Source organism: Petromyzon marinus, chromosome 12 (genome assembly GCF_048934315.1).
Source record: "Petromyzon marinus isolate PM22_M1 ecotype Great Lakes invasive population chromosome 12, UKy_Petmar_22M1.pri1.0, whole genome shotgun sequence".
Classification (NCBI taxonomy): Eukaryota; Metazoa; Chordata; class Hyperoartia; order Petromyzontiformes; family Petromyzontidae; genus Petromyzon; species Petromyzon marinus.
The window spans coordinates 357,582-379,366 of record NC_133678.1 but is presented as its reverse complement, the minus strand read 5'-3'; the positions used below and the strand labels follow the sequence as shown (position 1 = coordinate 379,366).

The window sequence follows — 21,785 nt, the reverse complement described above, 5'->3', positions numbered from 1 at the left end:
AGACGTGTTGTGTGTTGTGTTTAGACGTGTGTGTGTGTTGTGTTTAGACGTGTGTGTGTTGTGTTTAGACATGTGTGTTGTGTGTGTTGTGTTTAGACGTGTTGTATGTGTGTTTTGTGTTTAGACGTGTGTGTGTTGTGTTTATACACGTGTGTTGTATTTAGACGTGTGTGTGTTGTGTGTGTGTGTAGACGTGTGTGTTGTGTGTGTTGTGTTTAGACGTGTGTGTTGTGTGTGTTGTGTTTAGACGTGTGTGTTGTGTGTGTTGTGTTTAGACGTGTGTGTTGTGTGTGTGTTGTGTTTAGACATGTGTGTTGTGTGTGTGTTGTGTCTAGACGTGTGTGTGTGTGTTGTCTTTTAGACGTGTGTTGTGTGTGTTGTGTTTAGACGTGTGTGTGTGTGATGTGTTTTAGACGTGTGTGTTGTGTTTGTGTTGTGTTTAGACGTGTTGTGTGTGTGTTGTGTTTAGACGTGTTGTGTGTGTTGTGTTTAGACGTGTGTGTGATGTGTTTATACGTGTGCGTTGTGTTGTCTTGTGTTTAGACGTGTTGTGTGTGTGTGTGTTGTGTTTAGACGTGTTGTGTGTGTGTGTTGTGTTTAGACATGTTGTGTGTGTGTTGTGTTTAGACGTGTTGTGTGTGTTGTGTTTAGGCGTGTGTGTGTGTGTTGTGTTTAGACGTGTTGTGTGTGTGTGTTTTGTTTAGACGTGTGTGTGTTGTGTTTAGACGTGTGTGTGATGTGTTTAGACGTGTTGTGTGTGTGTTGTGTTTAGACGTGTTGTGTGTGTTTTGTTTAGACGTGTGTGTGCTGTGTTTAGACGTGTGTTGTGTTTAGACGTGTGTGTGCTGTGTTTAGACGTGTGTGTGTTGTGTTTAGACATGTGTGTTGTGTGTGTGTTGTGTTTAGACGTGTCTGTATTTATGCCGTACCCCTCGCAATCAGTTCAAGCCCTGTTTGGGTACGGGACGGCTTAACTCAGACCTCTCCCCGTGGTCGATAAAATAGGTACCACTCTGTGGGGACGTCACTGGTGGTTATCTTATTGATATAATCTGCCCATCCATGGGAATGTGGAATGGTCACCACTCTGGCTCTGCAGGGGATGTACGCAGCAGATGCGCACCAATGGCTCCTTGCCCGTGTGACCCGCGACTCGCTCTGTGGAACTGATGGGGGGGAGGGGGGGCTATGATGTGATGATCACGTGGTATCACTGACCCCTCCCGCCCAAACAGCCCCTAGCGTGGGTCAGAGTTCACGCATCCCAGAGGGAGCGAGCGTCGGGGGTCGTTCGCTCACGCTCGTGAGCTGAGGGGAGGGGTGATGGGGGGAGGGGGGCAGGGAGATGTGGGGGAGTGGCTGGACACGAGGGAGGACATTATAATAGGTGCTCGCTAACAGCAATTCTTCAACAGACTACCTCAACTCGACTGAGGAATGTCTTTCGTGCCTCCCTCCCATATCCGTCTCTGCTAAATTATAAGCGACTCTGGACCGGTTTCCACATCCAGTGACTCATCAGCAGAGTCGGGCTCGCTTCAATGAATGCCGCTGAAGTGCCAGATCTTTGTCGACAAGGACCCTGTCGCCGGGCCAACCTGCCCCAGGGCAACACCTTCGGGCCGATGATTGAGACGTGGCTGTGACATAGCTAATGTTCATGCTGTAGTGAGCGGTGCTATTCATCGCGAGTCGCGTTGCTGTGTGCTTGTGGGAAGATTTAACTACATCGCCCGGAATGCGTCCCATCTCGCCAGACCTCGGACGCGACGCAGGGCTTGAGCCTGGATAGTTCAGTTCATTTCTGTTCATTTCATTTATTAGGTATAGCCCTGTGAGCCATTCGGCTCTGGAATCGGGTGCAACCACAACAAACAAAAAACACAAAAACACGAACGAAGTTGTTGTTTGGATGGGCCGAGCACCATGCACAAGGTGCCGAAGGCTGCTGCGGGCTGCACTGGGCGGGGGGGGGTTGTTGTACTGTACTCCTGTACTCGCACGAATGCTCCACGGATTCACTGACCCCGCACTGACCGGCGTGGTGAAGTATGGTCAAACAGCAGAGCCAATTAAACACCGCAGGCGATGACGGCAGAGGAGGGCGGCAGGACACTCGCGACATCGAGGAGCCGAGTCCGTGGGTCCCCCGTCGGGGCTCGTGGGCAATGTTCGCACCGCCACCTAGCGGCGAGCTGCCGCGAACACAGCCAAAGGCCCTACAGCTTGAACTGACTGTTGGGGCAAGTGCTATTAGCGAGCAGCACCTATGAAGGGGTTGTCTGTCAGCAATGCTGCTAAGAATAGGCACTCCCAGCAGGCTGTGTTGCTGGTGGGTTGTGCAAGACATCGTTTGCGTAGAAGAGCTCACGGCGCATTGTGCTAACCACTGCGCCACCGCTCCCCAAATACAGACCCACGCACACCGAGATAGGGAAACCATACCACGTAATATTGACATGCTCACAAAACACACACGCACACACACGTGCGTGTGTGTGTGCTCATGCAGGAGTGTATGGGTTAGCTCGCTACTCAACGAACCCGGCGACACCAATGATGATTATCTGAATCGGTTTTGTGGCTCTCCTCGGTCGACTCAGCCTTAAAGGCGTATCTAGAGCGATGTGAACATCGCCACTGGGGAGACAAAGGCGGCTGGGTGGTGTTGGCCACCCACCCCCTCGTGTGCCATGGCGGACTTAATAGGTGCCCGCTAACATCACCTGCCCCAACAGCCTGTGTCGACTACACGGGGGATCTTTGTCTTTGTTGTGTTTGTGCGAGTGGGGCGCCCGAGAGGCTGACGTCACCTGCTCAGACGAGGTGCGGCCTCTTCTCATTCCTTCACTCAGTGGGTCGCAGCAGGCTGTGGCATGGACAGTGCAGGAGTCAGTTCCACAAATGCGCTCGGGGCGGCGGCGGGGGTTACCGTTACACTCCGGGGCTCTCTTCGGGATTATAAGACGCTGCGGAAAGTAAGACGCAGGCAAAACACACCTGTCACAGGTGTCAACACACACACCGGATTATAAGCACCCGGGAACTTCGTTTTAGAATAAACGGGGGAAAGAGTATGGGAGTGGCAGGGGAAGTGCGTCTTATAATCCGGTCTTGTTTTGCGTATGGGGGGCGGGTGATTGGGGATGCCTCCCCCTCTCCGGACGAGGATCTTGGTTGCTCGTCGAGTGAGCTGCCACACTCCGGCAGAGTGGCAGCTCATTACACAGTTCGCAAAACACGCTCAACACATTTGTCAATAATAACACACCGTGTAGGTGGCCTTAGCAAAAAAATGTTTAATATAACAGGTGATCTTCTTGGTTCTTTCGGTAAAGTCACATAGAATGAGAATAAAACAAAATAAGACAATAACAGGTGATGTTTCAGGCAATGGCCCTTCAAATCACATAAACAGAGGTCAGTAGAGGGGGTGACTTATAGAAGTGGGGCACTGCACGCGTTATACAGGGTGTTTGAAAATGATGGACCCGATTTGAAATCGCTCTATCCCTGCAACCACGAACCGCCGATGAATGAAACTCTTACCACTTGAAAGGGCGGGGCGTAGAGAGGGCGGGGCATAGAGTTTCAAATGATTACCGCCAGATGCCTCTCCCAGCGCACAAACAGCCCCTAGCCTCAATCATTCGCAAGACGGTGACCCCGCAACACAATGCGTTCTGCAGTTCAGCAAGACTGAATCCGTAATTGCGGTGCAGCGTGCGTTTCAACGGCGATTTGGCATTGATCCTCCAATGTCAAAGAGCGTTCGTCGTTGGTAACGACAATTTGAGGAAACAGGCTGCTGTTTATGTAAGGGGAAGAGCACAGGGCGACCACGCACCTCAGAAAACGTGAGATGAGAGGCGTTTGGGACGAATTCAACTATCGTCTCGATGTTGTCCGTGCAGCAGGTGGAGGGCACATAGAGCATTTACAAAATGGTTAGTAAAACTTGATAACTCATTAAACCGTTTGTAACTTTTTGTGTAATTGTAACATGTTGCCATCGTGAAATATGCTGCTTTGAAATTGGGTCAATATTTTTTAAACACCATGGCCGGGGCGCTGTTGAGGATGACGTGTTTTGTAATGACCAGTCAAAATATAACGAGTTGCTGCTGCTGGCGCATTGCAGCTTTGGTCACGTGGTGGCACGAGACCATGTGACCGTCTGCACACACGCGGCCTGCGGCCACGTGGACACGCAATGCATAACGCACACGAAGAATAGATTATTATTCTAAGACTTCGTGAGCCAATATAATTACGAGGGTGTATCGTAGAATGCGGAGGAAATCGGAGCACGCGGAGAAAAGTCACGCGTGCGAGGGCGCAACAGTCTGACCCATGCAAAAGGGTCACATGGAGATGAGTCCACAATTGCCGTTTCGCCTTCTCTTGGCGAGCCAGGTTATGGCTCCTCGACACCCACGGGAAGGGAGTTTCACAACAACATGTCTGTGTGATCCACCAACCCTCGCTGCTGCCTCTGGAGTGCTGGATCACATGCAGCCACGTGCAGTGCAACCACCACCACCCGACACAACCGACAACAAATAAAAAAATCAAGGGGACGGACATCAGATCGTGGGTCAGGGCCGCATATTTTTTGCCAGGTTTATTTATTTAAATATTTCACCTTCACGACGCAACCGTGGCGACACTTTACTCCACTTGGGCGCACCACGGACAGCTGCCTCGTGGTACGGAGTCCCCGCGCGAAGACTGAAGGTCATCATTCCGCATCCGACGCCATCTCGGCTCGATTGACCCTCGCTCGTCACACGCATCCTCGCTATTCCGGTCCGACGGCAAAACGAGACGACGGTGTGGATAATCGCTTGAAATGGACCATCTCGGTTGCACGAGCGTCTGGAGCTCGCTGGACAGAGGGTGGAGTTGATTTGTGCTCTGCAGGTATCCTGGGAGCAGAGGTTTCAATCGGACCCTGCGCGTATGGTCAGGGCTGCCCTTACTTAGCATCGTAGACTTGGTTACGGCTCGTATCAAGACCGGCTCTGGCTCAAATGAGCCATGCGCATAACTTGAACTGGCTCTGAGCAACGGCCCCAGCTGCGCTGAGGATTTCCGTGAGCGAGCGGCTCGGCCACGGCTGAGCCGCTCGCTCACGCGATCTTTGGAAGCAGTTGAGCGTCTCGAGTCTGAGCTATGTTTCAAGTTAGCCTCAGCATCCAGTGTTAATAATTGTCTTGCATTGAAGTTTGTACCCTGAGGCTGACAGGGTCACTCGGTCCGCACCGCGACTTACCGACAGCAAAACAAAAGAGTGAATCACCCACAACCTCGAGCTCACGGATTCAACCTATGGCCAAGATGCGTTACGTTCGCGTACATACAGACGCACATACACGGACACGTACACGCATGCCGTATATACAGCGGCAGAGATGCCCCGTGTCGCCTCCCACAGACTGCAGGGGCAGGTATGGTTAGCGAGCACACATTATTTAGGCTTGCACGAGCCGGTGAAATGGCCATCACCACGACCGGCCACCCTTGTCTTCCTAGTGGAGGCCCAGGACCGGTTCAAATAATCGTTACTGGTGTTGGCCGTGAGTGGGAATGGAACTCGGGTGATCAGGTTCGTAGCGTAGCGCTAACTACTACAAATAATCACACACAGACACACACATACGTACTATACACCCCAGTCCGATCTTTAATTCAGTGCAAAAAATGCTTGGCGGTGCTTATTATTAATATACACATACAGCCCTTGCGATTTCTAGTGCAAAACTTAGTCTAAAAACAACACAGATACGAATAATAACATAGCAGGCAAACCGCATACAGACACCGAAGAATGGCAGCAGAGGCAGCCAGTGTCCCCGAGCCCGGCTCTGGCATCGAACCCAGGCGACTCCACGCGTCGGGGCTCTCGGCTCACTCCTCGCCCCCCCCCCTCCCGCGCTCGCGTAGCTCGCTTCGTGTTCCACGACGAAGACGCCCACACGGGAGGGAAGCGGTGGCGGCGCTGTGCGATCAACGCTTGAGCCTCACGGCAAGAAGTCCATGGGTTCGACTCTCGACTCGGGCGCCTCGCTGTGCGGAGTTTGCATGTTCTCTCCCCGTGTTACGCATCGGTTTCCTTCGTGTTACTCTGCCTCCGCACGTAGCTAAAATGGCAAAGTAACCGCTATTGGCCAAACCTGCCCAATGTAGGACTCTCCCGAAAAAAGTAGCTCAGACTCAGCGTGGCTTTCTTGGGTAAATAAATAATTACTTGGAACATTACAGAACGGTCCGGCCAGTGTCTGCAGTTCCAAAGACGCGGCAGTGACGCGTGCTCGTTGTGGGGGGGCTAACATCAATCATTTAGAGGCTGAATCACTTCAAAAGAAAATAAAATGCAGAAAACGAATGTGAGCAAACAACAGAGCAATGTTGCTATGAGGTGCAGGGCACGTCAGAAACCCAGGCGGCCAAAAGCGCGGGCTCACCCGTTAGGCTTTTAAAACATTGTCTCAATACAACTTTGCACCCTGAAGCCTACAATCACCACCGCGGCAACGGGAGCAGAGTCGATGAGAGGATGCGTGGGAGAGGAGCGGGAGAGGGGAGGGAGGCCGGGACTGAAGTCGCCACCAACACGATCAGAGAGAGGGAGGGCACGGCTCAAGATGAGCAGCAGGGAGCGAGGGGGAGGAGCGGCGGTGCAGGAAGGGAAGAAGGGGGAATGACCGGGCCGAGATGTGTGGGATGAAGAGGGGGCGGTGAATTATGCGAGAGGAGCAGGCAGAAGCGAGCTGGTGGAGCTGCTTGGTTTTTTTCAAGAAAGGAGGGGGTGATTCAGAGTGTGGGTGGCCACTCAGAAGTCACGTGATTTACGGGAGGCTTGAGCTGATCGCCTTCAGTCTACCACGTGCTCTACCAACGGCGCCCCTGCGCCTCCTCGCCGAGTGCAGCTCCGAGGGGTTTCACTGTGGGGCCGTGTTGGATCCCCGCTGGAGGCGGGGAATGGGGTTGAGTGGGGCCAAGCCCTAGTCCTCGCTCCCTACCACCTATCGGCAATCCTATAGCTAATGGATACAGTCCACATATTTGTTTTGCAGTTGAAAATGGTAATTAGTTATCCAGCAAAGCCTCAGCGAGTCTCAACTCTTTCAGAGGGGTCCTGCGTTTAGATATTTGGTCAGTTGTATGTAGTGGCAGTTTGGCTTCGTGACAATTCCCGGGGAAAACAAACCACGCTTGGGAGGGGCGACACACAAAACCCCGCATGGATGGTTAAATAATCCCGTACGGTACTGATCGCCCTTGAGACAAAGCCTCCAAACACCTGGTATTCACACCCAAGTAGGAACCAGGCTCAATGGTGCATTCATGATGGTGGTGTGTTGCGCAGTGACATTGAGGAGCTCCTGTATGGATTCCCAATGTGACATGGGCCATTATACATCGCTGGATCAGGACGCCATTCACCGCCTGGTGCTGATTTGCGCTCTGACGTGCAAGGTGGACTGTTGCGCAAGGTGAGGTAAGGCTACAGGGTCGTGACTCGAACCCAGCCCTAGTACGGATACACAGACCTGGACAGCGGGGTCACAATGAGAGCCATCGTGAGATGCAGGGCTATGGGTAGGGCAATGGGTAGGGCGATGGCTATATGGTCAGGGATAGATATTTTGGGCGAGCGTTAAATTTAAGACTGGTTACAGCTATGGTTACGGATAGGGCGAGTTCAGGTGCCGGGGCTGGGCTCGAGCCGGGTGTGAGAGGTAAGGTTCGGGGTAGAGCTTTGGGTAAGTCTCTAGCTAGGGCTAGATGCGGGTGTTAGAGCTGAGATGAGAACTTGCCACAGCGTAGAACCGCGAGTCCGGATCTAACGTTTTGGAGAGATAGCGCCGTCTCCTTACGCGACCTCCTCACTCAAGCCTTGCCTACTAAAGCTAGCCAGGTGTGTGTGTGAGCGCACATTATAATAAGTGTCAATTATTTATTAAAGAAAACCTCAGACTCGCTTTCAAGAGGGTACTGCTAAAATTGGGATGCTTGGCCACGAATTCCATTAGTGAGCGTTTGGCTTCGCGTGGGCGGCAACCGCAGAAGCCGGAGACAACCCACGCTGCTTGTATGAGGGGACAACACTCATCAGCCCCGCGTCTACAACACCTGGCAAGCCCTGCTTGGCTTTCCAGACGGGATAAGCTGGCACGGCACGAGGGGAGATTTGCCCAGCCACGAGGGCAGTGCTGCCCCCACTGCCCGCTGCGCCTTGCCGCACGTGCTATTAGCTGGATGCCAAAGGCACAGATCGGTGCTATTCACACATCTCAAACAATTATAATCAATAATAATACACTTATAACCAATGCGATATAAAACCGAGCCGCTGAGGTTTGCTTGCTGAAACTGTCTTCTCAAACGTCAGCCCTCCCCTCTCACGAACCCCTTCCCATCCCCCCAATGTTTACCAACTTTTTGTCCAGTTACATATTCTATGAGGTCGTTACACGCTGCCCACAACAGATGGTTGGTGAACTCCAAGAGCTCACATTCCCTTCAAGATCTATCCCACCCACGTGACTCCAGTGTGACACGAGGAGCGGTGGCACAGCGGTTGGCGCACTACGATACGAACCCGGTGAGGCGGCCACAGATAAGATCAGTGGCGAGTTATATATTGACCGCATTAGGGGCTCCCCTAGGTCGACTTGGCCTTAAATGATTGCCCGATGGCGATGTGTGAACACCTGTAAACATCAGCACTAGGGAGACAAAGGGATGCGAGCGTGGTGCTCACCACACCATCCCCTCGAGTGTCATTCCGGCCTTAATAGGTGCTCGCTAACTGCACTTGCCACGACACTTTGTCATCCCATGGGCCGTAGAGGGCGCTTCTACGGTACTTGAATGCATACTCTCTGTAGGTCGCGTGGGGGGTTGCTTCTCAATCATCAGGCATGTGTAGCGCGCAGCCACTGAACTGTACATTGGAGAGCAGAGGTTTGGTAAACGTGGACAGGCGAAGCACGGAGTCGCAGGGGCCGCGAGGCCTGGCTGTTAGAACGCTTTAGCTCAAGACTTCTTGCCAGGTTGGGTCCGTGTAGAGCACGGCACACCACATTCAACATACCTCTTGCTACGGGCTGAGGCTTGTAACAGTCACGTGCCACCTGTTTCAGTCCACTAGCGACCGGGGACAATATTCGAGGACCCGGCACACCGCATCCAGTATACTTCTAGCGATTGGCTATGGCTTCTAAGTCACGTGCTACCTGCTCGAGTTTTGTTTTTACCAGCGACCCAGTTAAATATTCCGGTTTGAGATTCATCATCCCTGCTCTCCAAGTGCAAATCCCCCCCACCCCCCTGCTCCTACCACCTCCCTACCCTCCCTGTCCCCAACCCCACCATCCACAGCTACAATAAGTATTGGTTAATCACAGTGAAAATCGATTCTTACAGCTCGCCACGCTTTCATCGCATGCAGCACTGAAGAGTAACGATGTCATCTTGTGACGCCGCTTTGCCACCGCCACTCAGGAGAGGGGATGGCTCAGAGGCGCCAGGAGGAACCACGGACGAGGAGCGGGGAGGCAGCAGCAGCAGCCACACGGTTGTGACGAGCCGGCGATACCAACAACTGCCCAAGCTCTGCGGTCCTCTATATATGAAGGTAGTATTGGCCAATAAAAATGCGTACACGTGGGATAACGGAGCAACCTTAGAAAACCCACACGTGCGAGCGAGGGGGACATACTATCTCGTACCGATGGAACAGGTGGAGATTAGCCCACACTTTGCTGTACTGCCTTCTTGTGACGAGCCACGGTTATGGCTTCCTACTCAAAGCCCACGGGAAGGGAGGTGGTGGATCACACAACATGTGATCCACCAACCCTCGTGTAACCAACACATGCGTCGATCACGCACGATCAATTCATACGCACACACGCAGTCAGATAGACATCGTGGGTGTTGGAATTAGAATGTTGATGATTTGTTTAAATGGTAATTGCACAAACCAAAAACTGAACTAAACAATTATTAAACCGTAGCTGCCTTGGCATGACTGATCCAATTGCTGTTTGAGCGATTGTTTACTGGCAAAGCCTGTTCCCTGCTAATGAGACGCTGATCGTGCACTCGTGTGGCTTACGTGGCCGCTGTGGCCGATGGGACGTGTGGGGACAGGTGGTGGATGGAGGTGAATGATCGTCTGCCAAGTTTATATACTATATTTCCATTTATCGTGATTTGCTTAGCTTTTCTCTATTTTGTACACCTATCGTTTTTTTGCAGTTTGTTGTTGTAACTCGTTGACCCGCCCCTTCTGGACATCACCACGACGATGAATTGTGACACCCCCCACGTTAGAACCACGGCCACCCAATCCCACACAGCGTTGCGGGTCAAACACAGGGGGGTCAAGGCACAGTCACGTTCGTCACGGCAACGACAGTGATTATCCCACGCAGCGTTGCGGGTCAAACACAGGGGGTCAAGGCACAGTCACGTTCGTCACGGTAACAACAGTGATTATCCCACACAGCGTTGCGGGTCAAACACAGGGGGTCAAGGCACAGTCACGTTCGTCACGGTAACAACAGTGATTATCCCACGCAGCGTTGCGGGTCAAACACAGGGGGTCAAGGCACAGTCACGTTCGTCACGGCAACGACAGTGATTATCCCACGCAGCGTTGCGGGTCAAACACAGGGGGTCAAGGCACAGTCACGTTCGTCACGGCAACGACAGTGATTATCCCACGCAGCGTTGTGGGTCAAACACAGGGGGTCAAGGCACAGTCACGTTCGTCACGGTAACGAGTGATTATCAAGCACACCCTCGCCATTGCTCCTTCCCTTCTGCCAGATCCCACGGCATCATCATCGTCATCATCGTCCACGGGTCTTATGTCTTCTCTTCCCCTTGGTCACTGAACTCTGGGTTACACTGCAATGCCCCTCTTGATTATCTGCCCCATTTCTGCCACCTTGCACACAACCAACCACGTGTCCCACCCATCACTACCACCACCTCCTCTTCCAGTAATAATAAAAAACACAATACAAGAGCTATAATCGAGGCCCGAAGTTCAAAAGGAACTCTCCAGTGCTGCGGACTTCTCATCTGTACCAGTGTTTACTCCAAAGTCAAGTGCAAGAGGAGACTGGAGCTCCTGTTGGCAGGGCTCGAGGCAAGCACGGCGGTTGGCTGGTAGCAGCTCGCTCCTCCTGGATACCGCGCCTTCGCACGCTCACCGATAACGGCGGCACCGCGACCTCGGCGCGACGGGTGGTCGTGAATCGTGACGGCGGAGCGGTCGGCGGGGGAAGAGTCGAGGCTCTTTTTCACCGCAGGGTCGTCAACGCGAGAGGCGGTGGCGGCGGTGTTTTGGGAAGGAGTCCTTCATCCGGCAGTAGCAGCAACAGGGGACTGATCAAGGATGATGATGGTGGTGGTGGCGGTGATATCAGAGAGCCCTTTAAAGTGTTTCTGTTTCCAAGGCCCTTTTGCTGCTTGCTGCCCGCGTGGCTGCTCCTGGGCTCCACAGGAAGAGGTTACTTCTTCCGGTGCCAAGGGCATCTTCCTGAGCCCCCCACAATGCCCCCCACCCCACCCTCACAGAGTGATAAAAAACAACTTTACCGATGTTAATGATAACGCTGCAACCGGTGCGGTTTGTTTAGCTACTTACCTGGAGCCTCAACGAGTCTCAGGGCTTGTTGTTCAGGAGGGTGCTGCTACGTGGGGAGGTTTGGCCGTGATCCCTTGAGTGATGAGAGTTTGGCGTGGAAGAACCCCAGAGAGCACTCAGCGCCACGCGTACAGTTGGCTCACGAGGCTCCGCACAGATAGATTCAATTCATTGATGGGCTTCCATCTGCTGCCCTTCAATAGTGTGCACATGGTCAAAGCGACCCTCTACCCTCATCTCCACTCGGGTCCACGAGCAAGTGGTGGAGATTCTACGTTTCCATGATGAGGGCAGTCCATTTATACCACCAGCGCTGTTGATACAGCACCATACAGTGATGCTGCTCATGATATTGATGAGTCGGTATGATAATGATGGGTATAGATGATAGTGATGATATGTGAAGATGATACGAATGTAAATTGTGATGGTTTTGATGATGATTGGATGATTACAGTGATGATGGTAATGATGATCCTGGGTGAAGATGATGAGGGTGATGATGATGATGATTGGTGCTGTGCCCTGCTATGCGGGGCACAATTCCAGCTGGGTCCAATCCACAAAGCATTTCTGTACTCAGCACACCACATCTAGTATACGTCTGGCTATTCTGGCTGTGGCTTTTACGAAGTCACCTACCATCTACACCGAGTCTACCAGCGACTCGGAAAACGTTTCTGCACCCGACAACACCACATCCAGTATACCGATCCTTGGATGTGATGGTGCAGTGGTGCAGGACTGAGTGTAAAGGGGGGTAGGAGGGGTGGTGGTGCCGCATTCGGGCCTGCAGATGTCACACGTACATCTCCACGGGCGTTTGGCGCCGAGACTTGCAGAGCAGGTAGATAGGACCCGCGAAGATCCCTGCATAAGGGAGAGGGAGGGAAGAGAGGGATGAAAAAGGAGGGAAAGAGAGGGAAAGAAATGGAAAAGGGGGGTGGGAGAGGTGGAGACAGAGAGCGCGAGAAGGGAGTGGGAATGAGTGACGTCTGTCAGACAGCGAGAACCGACACAGCGCACATGACGCCACACAGCGCGCGGACATGCACAGACACGCAGGCACACACGGGGACACACGGGGACACACAAGGACACTGACACACACGCAGGCACACACGGGGACGCACGCACCGACACACACGCAGGCACACACGGGGACGCACGCACCGACACACACGCAGGCACACACGGGGACATACAAGGGCACGGACACACAAGGGCACGGACACACAAGGGCACGGATACACAAGGGCATGGACACACACACAGACACACATGCAGACACACACACGGGTACGGACACACACAACGACACAAACAAAAGACACACACACATACGGACACACACGAACACACACGGAGAGGGAAGTGGGGGCAGGGTGGTGGCAGTCCCCGAATTTATTTTAATCAGGGCACACCCCCCCCCCCCCCCCCCATGTAAAAACATCGTCACAATGGGACCTCGTCATCATGGTCACATCGTTACAATCAGACCTCGTTGTCATGGTCACAATGTTATGATGGTACCTTGTCATCATAGTCACATAATTACGATGGGATCTCGTCGTCATGGTCTCATCATTAAGATGGTCACATCGTTGCGGTGGGCCCTCGTTGTCACGGTCACATCGTTGTGGTGGGCCCTCGTTGTCACGGTCACATCGTTACGGTGGGCCCTCGTTGTCACGGTCACATCGTTGCGGTGGGCCCTCGTTGTCACGGTCACATCGTTGCGGTGGGCCCTCGTTGTCACAGTCACATCGTTGTGGTGGGCCCTCGTTGTCACGGTCACATCGTTGCGGTGGGCCCTCGTTGTCACAGTCACATCGTTGCGGTGGGCACTCGTTGTCACGGTCACATCGTTGTGGAGGGACCTCGTCGTCATGGTTACATCGTTGCGGTGGGCCCTCGTTGTCACGGTCACTTCGTTGCGGTGGGCCCTCGTTGTCACGGTCACATCGTTGTGGAGGGACCTCGTCGTCATGGTTACATCGTTGCGGTGGGCCCTCGTTGTCACGGTCACTTCGTTGTGGAGGGACCTCGTCGTCATGGTTACATCGTTGCGGTGGGCCCTCGTCGTCACGGTCACATCGTTGCGGTGGGCCTTCGTTGTCACGGTCACTTCGTTGCGGTGGGCCCTCGTTGTCACGGTCACATCGTTGCGGTGGGCCCTCGTTGTCATGGTCACATCGTTGTGGTGGGCCCTCATTGTCACGGTCACATCGTTGCGGTGGGCCCTCGTTGTCATTGTCACATTTTTGTGGGGGGACCTTTGTCGTCATGGTTACATCGTTACGATGTGACCTCGTCCTTATGGTCACATCGTTACAATGGGACCTCGTCGTCATGGTCACATCGTTACAGTGGGCCCTCGTCATCTGTGCCACTCACCGACGAGCAGCGCGAGGATTCCGAATATGACAATGGCGACCAGCAGCAGGGGGGTGGCACAGAGTTTGGCACCTGGGATGAGGCAGCGAGACGCACAGACACGGCGAACGGATGAGCGGGAATGAGTGAATGAGTGAATGAGTGAGTGAATGAGTGAATCAATGAGAGAGAAAGAGCGAGTGAATCGGTAAGTAAGAATGAATGAGACTGAGTGAGAATGTGCAAATGAATGTGTGAATCAGTAAGAATGAGTGAATGAATGAGTGAATCAGTGAGTGAGAATGAGTGAATGGGTAAATTAATATGTGGAAAAGAGTGGATAAATGAGGGTGAATTAACGAGCAAATGAGAGTGAATGGAATGAGTGATAATTGAATCACTCACACGTCTGTGGCTATTGCTGATTATGATGATGGTGATAATAACGATCATGACAATGATGAAGATGATGGTGATGACGTTCATGAAAAAGATAATATCAACAGTGATGACATCGATGACACTGCAGGCAATTACACATGACGATGGTTAAGATAATGATGACGACGCTGGTTGAGATAAAAACGATGGTTGAGATGAAGACGATGGTTGAGATGATGAGGATGTGGCATGATGAGGATGTGGCATGATGACGATGTGGCATGATGACGATGTGGCATGATGACGATGTGGCATGGGCCCCACCACAGAGCGCGCCGCGGACGAGGCGCCGCAGGTTGGGCCGCTCGGGGTAGTAGATGAAGCGGCAACCGAAGACGCTGTGCTTGGTGTTGTGGTCGCCAAAGAAGCGCAGCTCCCGGTAGCGCTCGCCGCAGCGGTAGCAGAAGTTGGTCTCACACTGCGAGCAGATCATGTGGTTGCAGCCTTCCGTCTTCTGGATGTGAACCTGGGGGCGATTTGCCCCGCACAGAGAGAGACAGAGAGAGGCAAGGATGAAGCGCGAGCGAATAGAAACCGGAGCAAAAGCAAAGGCGGTAGTGGAGGTGGCTGTGGTGGTGGTAGTGATGTCTCTGGCGGTGGCGTTTGTGGTGATGGTGGCGGCACTAGTGGCGGTAATTGTGGCAGTGGTTCTGGTGGAGGTGGTGGTTGTAGCATTCATGGTGGCGTTGGTGGTGATAGCAGTGGTGGCAATGGTGGTAGCGGTAGTGGCGTTCGTGGTGGCGTTCGTGGTGATGGCAGTGGTGGAGGTGGTGGTTGTGGCAGTGGTGGCGTTTGTGGTGATGGCAGTGGTGGAGGTGGTGGTTGTGGCAGTGGTGGCGTTTGTGGTGGCGGGGCCCGCTGCTGGGCGGCGGGCACCTTGCAGCGAGGGCACTTCTGCGCGTTGCGCTGCCCCTGCACATTCACTTGCCCGGCCCAGCGCTGCAGCAGCTTGTCCCCTCCACGGTAATCCTTGCAGCTGACACCCTCGTGCCAGGGCGCGTGGCACGCGAAGCACCACAGCACGTGGCACTTGGGGCACTGCACCTGTGCCAGCGAGGGAGTGGGGGCGGGCAGCGTCGAGACAGAGCCACGATGCACGTCACAAAACGTGTTTTTATACAAAAATACTTTTTGCTCCTTTTCCGTGAAAGTTACCCATAGACCATGCCGACGAAGATAGAAAAGAGGAACCAACGGAAACGAAGGGGACGATGACCAGCGGTGGTCGAGACTAACGATGGAGCGGCAGCGGAAGGAGCGGGGAGATGGACCAGTCCATCGTGGAGATGGAGCCGTGAAATTAGCTTGTGCGCAGCTGATTGGATGGATTGTTGATCATAATAGATCATAATAGATGGCGTCGGCCTGGGGGAGGCCTTCATCCAGCAGTGGATGGATTATGACCCATGATGATAATGACGACCACGATGATGCTATCCGTGTCATGCAACGAGATGAAGAATCCGTTTGGAAATTGGCATGGGTTTTCCCTCCGGGTTCTCTGGTTCCCTCCCGTAGCTAAACTCACACACAGACAATGTCAATGTTGCTAGCCAAACATCCCAATGTGACAGGACCCTGAGAATGACCCTTCAGACTCCTGGGTGTGCAGTAGTAAAGTAAAAACAAGAAGCGACTCGCCTTGCTGGGGGGCCGCTCCTTGCGCTTCCTGCTGCCGCGCTTGACCAACTTGCCATGGGGGGCCGGCAGGGAGCCCCCCTCCACCGCGTCGCCCACGTCGGAGGAGGTCCCGTCGCCGGCGCGGGCGGCGGTGGCTGGCCCCCCTCCCCCCGGCGTGAGGAGGTGGCCGCAGCCCGGGCAGGGCCTGGTGCGCGAGCCGGCGCGGCTCAGCGCAAGCAGGTAGCAGAAGCGCGCGGCCTGCTCGGCGCCCAGGTGCGTGAGCACCACACGCTCGCTCAGCGCGCCGGGGCACTCGGGGGTCGGGCAGCGCACGCGCGCGCGGCTCAGCTGCACCTGCGCCCGCACACAGATCCCCCGTGGAGCCTTTACAGACTGTCGGGAACGTGCTGTTGGCGAGTAGCACCTGCGAAGGTTGACATGGCACACAAAGGTGGTGGTGATGTTGACACACGCCGCACACCAGGTACTCGTTGAAGGTCAAGTCAACATAGCTGATGCAAAGGAGACAACGGCCGGTTTAAATAATTGTCGCCGATGTTGGTCATGAGCAGGAATACAACTCGAGTCGCCGGGTTCGTAGCACAGTACGCGAATCACTGCACTTTTGCTCTTCGTGTGTGCAGTCCTCTTTACATTGCGGTGTATACTACTGGGTGGACAGAAGTGCCGGAAGGGGGGGGGGGGGGTTAATAAACTTGCTCTGTAGTTCCAACTGCCGCACCACCGGGAGATGGAATTAAACCGGCGACCTCTGGATTACATGTCACAGTGTGACACCAAATCTACCCCACCCTGGCAGCTGTCTCAGTAAATAATCCAAACACGCCGTGTTTGTTGCTAGACATGAGATGTGTGGTAAAAATCGGAACGAATTGTTTGTTTTATGTTGTGGTTGCCGGTAATGTAATCAATACAACCATCTCAGCTGGGCCTCATCTCACGACGCTGGCCCCGCATGTTACTAAGTCGTGAGGGGGTATACGGGGAGTGACACGGGGTTCAGGACCTAGGGGGTTGGGTTTAAATAACACAGGCGGCGGTCAAACAGGGACAGGCACAACCGGTTGGGCGACCGTTTCATACGCGACATTTTTTTTCACAAGGTTAGGGAAACTGGCGAACACACGCGTGGATTGACGCTCTACAATTCTCGAACAAGCGTCTTCATACATGTGGAATTAGTGACACGAGGACCAACGTGAGCTAGATGAGAGGGCTAAACACTTGGTCTCTACCGGACGTCTGCTCCACATACCACGTCTCGGCAGGGCATTCCCAGCATACGTCTCAGACACCTTGGTGGCTTCACCATCGCCCTAATATCTTTGAACCGGGAGATCGTAACCAGAGTCCAGTCAATACTTTGCGGGCGAGGGCCAAGCATTGGCGGAGCCAGTGGGGGGTGGGGTGGCACATGCCACCCAATAGTCTGATCGAAATCCCTAATTTCGATCGGATCATTGGGGTTTATTAGTAATAAATCGGCATTTTGCGACCCCCATTGCCACTGTGTAGCATATTATCATGTGCAAGGGACTCTATGAGATGATAGGACAATAGTCTGAGTCCATAATTGGCAATAAGTAACGGCAATGCAGTTATAAGTGACTCAGAATTGTGCGCAGTTGCGTATACAGTCCACGACTTCCCTAAAGGCAAACACCTTCAGCGAGCGCGATGCCGATCACACACGGTTCAAATTCGACCCTCGATCGATGGCTGTGCCATCGCCGCACACGCGTCTAATAAAAAGCAAGGGACAAGTCCTTACTTACTAACAACTCCTATCATTTTTCATTGGGGCTAAGGGCAGCAGTGAGACTCCTCCCTGCTCGCTGCTCGCTGTGGTGGCAAGGCTCCGGGATGGAGACGCTCTAGGGATTATATCGAAGTCCGGGCCACCACCCGGAGCGACGTTTCCATTCTCACCGGGGAATTCCACTTGTTGGCAAACGGTGCTGCCGACGGAGCTATCTCTCCATCTGAACGACTCTCGCCAGCACTGAGATACTCGCTGCACCGTACAAACCCGGCCAACGCAGCCATCGCAGGAATAAAGACCACCTTCCTGATGAGACACCGATTGTCAAAAACCGCTCCGGCGTATTGCTTGCGTTGAATCAGCGCCGCTAAAAGTACGAACTCCCAGAAAGAAGGCCATGTGACCGACGGGATGTGTAAAAACAATCTTTTAATTTGTTTTCCATGGAGGGATGGATATAGGGAGGAGGCGTATCATCTGCCTGTTTATTTTGTTATTCATATTCTCCGCAGCGACGGTGCTGGTGATTGTGTTGTGACGTTGGTTTTGTTAAGCGATCGCTGCGGCTACTGCTTCTGCGCTGTCCGCCCACTCGGGACCCCCACGAGCCCACGGAGCACCAGATCACTCAGTTGGCACACAGGGGTGATCATCTGGTTATAGTGGCCAAACATCCCAAGGTAGAAACATCCACGCTGCGAACTTACTCAGCAGAGATATACGCACGACAGAGATACATACACGGCAGCAACATCAGTCTCACTGCTGCTGCTGAGAAAACACAACACAGGTTTGTACGTGTGAAAAACTGGGAACAGTTTTAAACCATATTCTTGGTTCTTTCGGTAAAGTCACGTAGAAGGGAAACAATAAAATAATAAAAATATAAAACAAAGTTTTGAACCAGTTTTATACGCTCGGTTATTATGCAAAAATAACAAGTGTAACAACCACAGTGTGGGCTCAAACGGAAATCCCAGGTTCAAATTATTATTAAAATAACGCATGTATACCCGGACAGGCTCGCCGAGTCTCCCCTCTTACTGCTGCTGTGGGTAATCCCAATGGAATAGTTCACGGGTTATTTTCCAGAATCGGGATATTTGGCCAAAACCAATTCCACGGTGTGTTTAGCTGTGGGGAAAAACCGGCGAACCCAGGGGAAGCCCATGCAAAACATGGGGAGAGAGGATTCAACTCCGCAGAGAACGGCACTCAAGTCAGGAATCGAACCCAGGGCCTTGCTGCTGTGAGGCTCATGCATGTTCTGTATATACGTAGCCAACCGTGTTAATCTGAGGTGCTGGATAAGGACAACAAACTAAACACACAAAAAAACAGTTCTAAAGAAATGCACGCTGCAGGATAAGTGCCCTGGGGTGCGTGACTGAGTCAAGCACCCCCCCCCCCCATTGCAAGTCACGTGTCCCACCTGCCTCACCTGTATTACCTGCTCCCCCATCACAACCACCACCGCTCTTGACCCTCTCCGTGTCGGCATTCACACGCAGCGAGTGGGCCCGCCTAGGCAGGGCCCATCGTCATCATCATCAATCACCATCATGCCCGATGGTCGAGACTATCAACAGGCACGCAGTCCAAGGAGGCCATCAGCGGCCACACGGCTAAGAGGGTCGTCTCCCGCGGAGATGGAACACTGGAATCAGAATCAGCTCGCGTGCACGAGCTGGATGGATCGCAACATCGTGTAGACCATGAGAGATGGCGAGACAACTTGGGGTGGCGAGGGGGAAATCGTTCATCCAGCAGTGGATAGAACACGGCTGATGATGATTATGAGAGCCACCCCCACCACCCATAGTATTTCTCAAGAGTCAGCATGGGGGGGGGGGGGGGGTGGGTCTGTGTGCTATTTGTGTAGAGGTCACGGTCGTTATTACCTTGGTAATGGCCGAGCCTCGCTCATGCTCGCATAGTCTCAAGACTCACCAGGAGGGTGCTGCTCAACCGTGGGCATATCCACACACGCGTTTACAGGAACAGATAGAGAGCCCACGTTTCCTTACAGACAGTTGAGGCAATGCTGTTTGCGAGTAGCACCTAAACTATAAACTAAAAACACTCAAACTTTTTTTAATTTACCAGGTAAGGCCCACTGAGCTATAAAGCGCTTTTTCAGAAGCGACCTGGCCACAAATACCTCAAAGAAGTGGATTATCACGTGGAAATGTATAGCAGCCAAATACTCTAATGCACGTTTCTAAATGTGGAGGCTAAAACCGGAGGACCCGGAGAAAAATCCACGGTACTACGGGGAGAGAGACACCGAAAACTCCCACGCGCTCCGTATTCCAGGCGAGGTAGTTAACGTCTCTCCACAGTGGCACCGATGAAGGCCAGCACGACACATGAGGTGGCGAGTGGCCAGCACGACACGCCGGGCCGCCTTTGTCTCCCTCGTGGCGAGGAGCCGAGCACGCACCTGGCTGGTGCAGTAGGCCCGCATGCACTCCCCGCACACGGGCTCGGCGCAGCAGCCCAGGGGGTCGCACACGGCGGGCAGGAGACACACGCGGCAGGGCGCGAACACCAGCGGCTCGGGGAGGTGGTGCGGGGCGCTCTCCCAGCCGTGCGCAGACCACTCGCACTCTCCACCACCATCACCACCATCACCACCACCACCATCATCATCGCTGTCGCTGTACACCAGCTCCACCTCGTGCCCGTGGCCGGCTGAGGCGATGACTTCTCCCGGCTCTTTCCGTCTACCCGCCGCGTCCTCCCTCGCGTTCTTCATCTCGCCAGGAGACTCCCCGAGGTGGTGCAGGTCGCCCATGGAGCTCGCAGAGTCGTAGCCGGTCTCCAGGCTGAGCGCGGAGAGGTGGGCGGCTGCGTGCGGCTCAACGCGGCTCACCACGTCGCCGCTCACCACATCGCCGCTCACCACATCGCCGCTCACCACATCGCCGCTCACCACATCACCGCTCACCACATCGCGTACGGGCGGACAGGAGTTGGCCATTTCCTCCTGGAGCCGCGCCGCGGCTGCCACGTTACCGCGTCGCAGTTTGACTTCGGTGGTGGCGGAGTGATCGCGGCCAGAGCTCACATAATCAACATCGTTACCATCATCCTCCTCCTCATCACGCCCATCATCGGGTCCCGTCAGCTCTCCCCCCGCCGTCTTCCTCCACACGCCGGCCTCGCTGGCGATGGTGGAGATGACGCAGCGACGCAGCCTTCCTCTCCTCTCCTCCTCGTCGTCGCCTTCATCCTCACCCTCGTCCTCGTCAACCTCCTCGTCATCCCGCGTCTTGCCGGAGGCGTGGCGCCCTGCCATGGCTTCCCCGAGCGATGGCGGAGGAGGAAGCGAGCGGGCGGGCGAGCGAGTTGTGGAGGAGGGTGATGGAGGAGGTGGATGGTGATGATGATGATGATGTGAAAGGAGCTCTGAGTCCAAGTGTTCAAACTTTGCTCAGGCCGCGGCTTGCGACTGCGGATGACTCGGCGTGAACTCGTGCCGTGACTGCCAAACAGCTGCTGACCGCCGCTCGATTACCCCTCGATAATGAATCCGTGTGCTCTCGAGGCGGACAGGCGGGCGGCACTGCTGCCAGCACCGCCCGCTGTCTCCCCTCGTCCACGCAGCGTCTCTACGCGTCGCGATTAACGCGGCCACAACAATAACAACAGCAGCAACAGCATTGCGGACGAGATGGTGTCAGCGCCTCATGATTCCTTCCGTGCGAGTCGCGCCGCGGGTATCCGGCTTTCGAGAGCTCAGCAAGCGCGCAACTTCCTGCAACCTTTAGCGACGGATGTGACGAGGGAGCCCGGGTACGTGGGGGCCCGGTCCCACCCAGGTGTGGGGGGCCCGGTCCCACCCGGGTGCGTGGGGGCCCGGTCCCACCCAGGTGTGGGGGGCCCGGTCCC

The 21,785-nt window shown here is 54.1% G+C and overlaps 1 protein-coding gene across 2 annotated transcripts; it reads right to left on the bottom strand.

Annotated features, from left to right (window-relative positions):
• Window positions 1–5,663: 5,663 nt before the first annotated feature.
• On the bottom strand, window positions 5,664–21,687 carry LOC116941725 (uncharacterized). Of its 2 annotated transcripts, XM_032953076.2 has the most exons (6): window positions 20,335–21,687; window positions 16,130–16,462; window positions 15,365–15,532; window positions 14,753–14,954; window positions 14,069–14,140; window positions 5,664–12,541 (listed from the first exon to the last, which is right to left on the bottom strand). In XM_032953076.2, the coding sequence occupies exons 1-6, from the start codon at window positions 21,190–21,192 to the stop codon at window positions 12,471–12,473; spliced, it is 1,704 nt and encodes a 567-aa protein (XP_032808967.2). In that variant the 5' UTR covers window positions 21,193–21,687; the 3' UTR covers window positions 5,664–12,470. The 2 variants fall into 2 exon arrangements, with proteins under 2 accessions (XP_032808967.2, XP_032808968.2); XM_032953077.2 differs by lacking the exon at window positions 14,069–14,140.
• Between the last annotated feature and the right edge of the window lie 98 nt (window positions 21,688–21,785).

Coding starts and splice junctions, on each gene's coding strand:
- LOC116941725 (XM_032953076.2), bottom strand. CDS start 21,192: ATGGCAGGGCGCCACGCCTCCGGCAAGACGCGGGATGACGAGGAGGTT. Junction 16,463..20,334: donor GGGCCTACTGCACCAGCCAG/GTGCGTGCTCGG, acceptor GTGCGGGCGCAG/GTGCAGCTGAGCCGCGCGCG. Junction 12,542..14,068: donor AATCCTCGCGCTGCTCGTCG/GTGAGTGGCACA, acceptor TCCCTTATGCAG/GGATCTTCGCGGGTCCTATC.